We start from the raw sequence: 4754 nt of genomic DNA, 5'->3' as shown, positions 1-4754 counted from the left end.
ATGAAATTTGATATTTTATTTTGAGTTTTAAATATAAAATTTGATAGTTATGATGATACTTTTTAGGGCCAATAGACTACAACTGCGTCCTATATCTTTATATTAAATGTAAATTTTGACAAATATATTGTTGGATTATATTATCTTATTATATCCTTCATGTTTACAAAATTTTTAAAAGATAAAAAATCAATAGTTATTTCATCATTCAAATGTTTAAATTTTTAGTTTTTGTAATATAAAATTATGCATAAAAAATAAGTTTATAAATCAAATAGTAAAATAAATATGAATGACACAAAATTTTAAATGTATGTTAAAAAAAAAAAACATGTAAATCAATGATTAAAATTTTAAAATATATAATCATGTTATTTTTTAAGCGGTTTGTCATAATTTTTAATAAGCATTTATTATACTTATAATTTTATAGAAAAATATTAAAAATACAATTATAATTGTTATTAATACGCATATTTTAAATTTATTAATAAAAAAAAATTTAATAAGTAGGTATTAATTATGATGGCATTTTCATATAAATACATATTAATAGATTAAAAACCTTATTCCCTAAAAAAAAAATTATAATTCCCTTATTCCCTTCCGCCGCCAAAAGCAATATATTTGACTAAACAAACACAAACACAAACGCACATTGATATTCTTAAGAAAACCACAACAAGCCTCTCTCTCTCTCTCTCTCTCTCTCTCTAAAGCAAAAACCCTCTCTCAGCCTCCCCACAAAACCATGTCGAAACTTCACGCGCCGCCACGGCCTCTCTACAAGCAACACTCGTGGTCGCCCGATATCCACCGCGACGAGGCGTGGCTGAGACGCAAAGGCAGCAATAAAAATAGCAGCGGCCTCCGCCGCAATAAGAGTGTTTCGGACGATGATTTGGAAGAGTTGAAGGCTTGCATAGAACTCGGGTTCGGATTCGATTCTCCGGAAGTGGATCCAAAACTATCGGATACAATTCCGGCTTTGGAGTTTTTCTACGCTGTTAATAAGCAGTACAGTAATAGCTTGTCGAGGTCTTCGTCTTCTTCGTCGTTAATGGCTTCTGATACCGAGATTGAAAGTCCCAACATCATTATTGATCAAGGTAATTAATAAATGTTATAAAAAAAAATTAAACTTAGATGATAGATCACATTTTTTATAAGAGAAAAAATATAAAGAAATATAATTTGGTAGTATATATTAACAGAGTTTTTTTTTTTTTTTTTGGAAATCTGATAAATAACAGAGTTTTAAATCGTATAAAAATAAGTGTTTCAAAATTTTCAAAAGAATTATATTTTTTGGAATAAATTATTTTTAAAATTTCATAAATTTTTTGTTAATTAATAAAATTTAAAAAGAAAAGAAAAAATATGTATAGGTAAAAAATGAGGCATCATGTCCACATTGATCAAATTTGTGACGTTTATATTGAAACATCAAACAGGTGATCTAAGTATAAATGTCAAATCTGGCTTAGTATCATTCTTACATTTCATATGAACATTGTGCTTTATATAACAAGAAACTTTAGTGCTAGAATAAAGCACAATATACATATAGCCAGATTTGTTAGCTCAATTCATAAATTTTTTTTATAAACTTTTGAAAAATTGGTAAAATTTATTATCGAATAAGAGATTTAAGTATGAAACCTCATTTGTATAAAAAGTTAATTAATATCTTTGTCTAATGATAAAGATCAATTAAGTGAAAGACGTTAACTCGAGTCATCTCTCTTATCTTAAATATATTAAAAAAATGTTTCTAATAGAATGTTCATGGGATTCTAAAAATAATACATAACTACATGTAAATTAAAATAAATATTTCAAAATTAAAGTAAATAACGTAAATTATTTTAAATTCTTAAAACTTCTAGTAATAAAATCTGATAAAAGTTGTATTTTTTTTTTAATTTTTTTAATTTTAGCAATTGAATTGAATTCTGCCGTATTATTTATTTATTTATGAATTGGTTGTGGACTTTTATTAATTTAAACGGTTGTGACTGATTGAATTATTCTTATTTGGGTATACTTTTAGGTGAGGATGCTGAGCTGGTGAAGACGAGGCTGAGGCAATGGGCCCAAGTGGTTGCTTGCGCGGTACGCCAATCCTCTTCAACAGCAAACGGGACATGATTACTGATTAGAAACAAGTTATATAGTACACCACAAAACCACAGTGTTTTGATTCATTTTTTTCTTTCCCATTATTTGACATTCAATTCTTCTAGTGTGCACATTGACTTTTTTCTAATTTTAGTTATAAATTCTATTTTATTTTTCATTATTATTTGTGTTCTTGTTTTCAATAATGGTGTGTGAAGGGTTGGAGAATGAGGGTGGTGATTAACAGGGTCTAAATTCCCTATAGGGCAAGATCAAGAATTATGTTCTTAACTCTCTCTCTCTCTCTCTTGGAATTGAGGATTTGGAAATTCTCAACAAAAATAAAAATAAAATTCATCAAGGCGTCTAGATGTTTTGCGAAAGAGTAATGTTAAGGACTTAATTGTTTGGAGAAAATTTTGTACTACAAAAATTGCTCTAAAGCAATCAGATGATCCTTTCAAACATAGAGTGAGTGTGAAGTAAATTTCTTCAAATTGTTGTAAAGCAATTATGTGAAAAGTAGATTTTTGTATATGTATTATCAAATTTTAGGAAAATTTAAATAAATTTGTTTTCTCCATTTGGGTGGGTCAAGCATCATAGTTCTTCTCCGTGTACTGAGCTAAGATTCCTCAAGGTAAAGAAAGTTAAGAAACTCTCAGTTATGCAAGACTTTCCAATTTTTATGTATCCCTCGTAAGAAATCTCTTACCTATATGCACCATCTTTGCATATAGCACATTCTTATCAGGATGGGAGAAGAGGTTGATGTGATTATTATTATTATTATTATTATTATTATTGCCATAGCATTCGAAGGCATCAAGGTAAATAAATAACATACTTTTATGAATATAATAATTTTAGGTTTGGAAGCAAGTACTACATTATTTAAATTTTTTTAAAAAAATTGAATGACATTACTCTTGATATACTTCTAGATTTACAATATCTAACATGATTTCAAATCAGTAAAATAAATCTATTCCAAATAAAAAGTAGGAGAAATAGGCAGGCTTATTAAAAATAGTATTTAATATGAATTCTAAATTATAAAATGAATCTATTCCAATTAGGGAATATATTTGAAATAGGAGAAATAAGTAGGCTCATTAAAGTGCTATCACACATGCTATACTATAGACATTTTAAGGGAAATTATTGTGTATTTCTAGAGTACCGTAAACGCGTACTCTTTCCGAACATGAATGACATGAATGGTAGGTCCTACGAATTAAATTCATGATGTGATCAACTATTTATATGAGAAGAGAAAGTACGTATTTATGGTACTCTGGAAATATTTAATAATTTTTCACATTTTAATATCAGTTTTCCTTGGGCCTTAGCTTGTGTCGTGAAGGAAAAATAAAATATTAGTGAGAGCAAGAGTTGTAGTAGTCTAATTTGGGTGGGTATATGCCAAAGAATGAAGATATTTTCCCACACCACCATCATGCAATCCAGCTTCTGATCAATACTTCAGTTGAGAGCAAGAGTTGTAGTAGTCTAATTTGGGTGGGTATATGCCAAAGAATGAAGATATTTTCCCACACCACCATCATGCAATCCAGCTTCTGATCAATACTTCAATAAATCCCGACAAAGAATTGATGGAATATGCTAGGGAATCAAAACCACCAAACAAATGAATAAATTAACAACATCCGCTTCACGTTAAATTGATTGTTTTTATCATCAAACCAAAATATTAATTGATTTATAATATAAGTGAGTATTGAATCACAAATCTCTTATTTAACATAAAATCTTTAAAATTTATTTTCTTAAAAAATTCAAAGTTATTACTTTTTTTTTTTTTTTTTTGAAAAAGAAAGTTATTACTTAATACATGTATTCAGTAAAAGTGTGATTAAGAATTGGTCTATCTAGGAAACTTGCCTAAGAAGTATACATGCATTTTAAACTATTCATAGGATTTGGAAAATCAGAATGGTTGACCCATAAGGCTATAAGCTAGTACAGTAGTACTTACTAAATTCTCTATGGGCGGTCTAGGTTGGAAACTTGCGTAACAAGTATATTTGCATTTTAACGTGTTCATACGTGCAGGGAATCACCCATAAGCCACAGCCTAAAATTCCCTTGGGCTCCGGAGGACGTGGGATTAAATTAAATCTGAAAATGCACACATTCTGTCCCATTCTAATCCGTACGTGTTGCTGCGATTAAGTCTATATGCCTATATCTAGGAGTGCCTTCTTATCCTTTTTCTCAAAATATCTCCAAACCAATAATATGAAATACTATTCTTTTACTTCTTTAGTACACTACTTGAACAAGAAGAAGGAAACGAGAAAAAAAAAAAATCTAATTTTTAGTTCACGCTTTTTGTTGCATACAAAGTGCACATGGATTTTAATTAGCTTAATTGATTATTATTTTTTTTTATAGTCGAATAAGAGATTTGAGATTCGATTCTTACCTATACTAAAAACTAATTGACATTTTAGTTTGATGATGAAGAGCAATCATTAAAAGCGAACGTTATAAGTTGAAACTATTTCTTAAAAAAGAGGTGCACAAGTTTATTTTTGCATATAAAATTGTGACTTCAAAATAAACTTACATGCAGTGGCGACTCTAGGATTTTTGTCTAGGGTGTTCCT

At 28.8% G+C, this 4754-nt stretch overlaps 1 protein-coding gene across 1 annotated transcript; it reads left to right on the top strand.

Annotated features, from left to right (window-relative positions):
* Positions 1–647: 647 nt before the first annotated feature.
* LOC126706790 (uncharacterized) lies at positions 648–2302 on the top strand. The gene is made up of 2 exons (XM_050406338.1): positions 648–1109; positions 2054–2302. Exons 1-2 carry the CDS (start codon positions 752–754, stop codon positions 2149–2151), a joined length of 456 nt encoding a protein of 151 aa, XP_050262295.1. The 5' UTR covers positions 648–751; the 3' UTR covers positions 2152–2302.
* Positions 2303–4754: the final 2452 nt, after the last annotated feature.

The sequence above is a fragment of the Quercus robur genome, chromosome 11, assembly GCF_932294415.1.
Source record: "Quercus robur chromosome 11, dhQueRobu3.1, whole genome shotgun sequence".
NCBI classification, from domain to species: domain Eukaryota; kingdom Viridiplantae; phylum Streptophyta; class Magnoliopsida; order Fagales; family Fagaceae; genus Quercus; species Quercus robur.
This window is presented reverse-complemented; position numbering and strand designations above follow the sequence as displayed.

What these genes read in the sequence shown, in the direction of transcription:
- LOC126706790 (XM_050406338.1), top strand. Translation starts at nt 752, where the DNA reads ATGTCGAAACTTCACGCGCCGCCACGGCCTCTCTACAAGCAACACTCG. An exon ending in CAACATCATTATTGATCAAG is followed by an intron (nt 1,110 to 2,053) that starts GTAATTAATAAA and finishes GTATACTTTTAG; the next exon opens with GTGAGGATGCTGAGCTGGTG.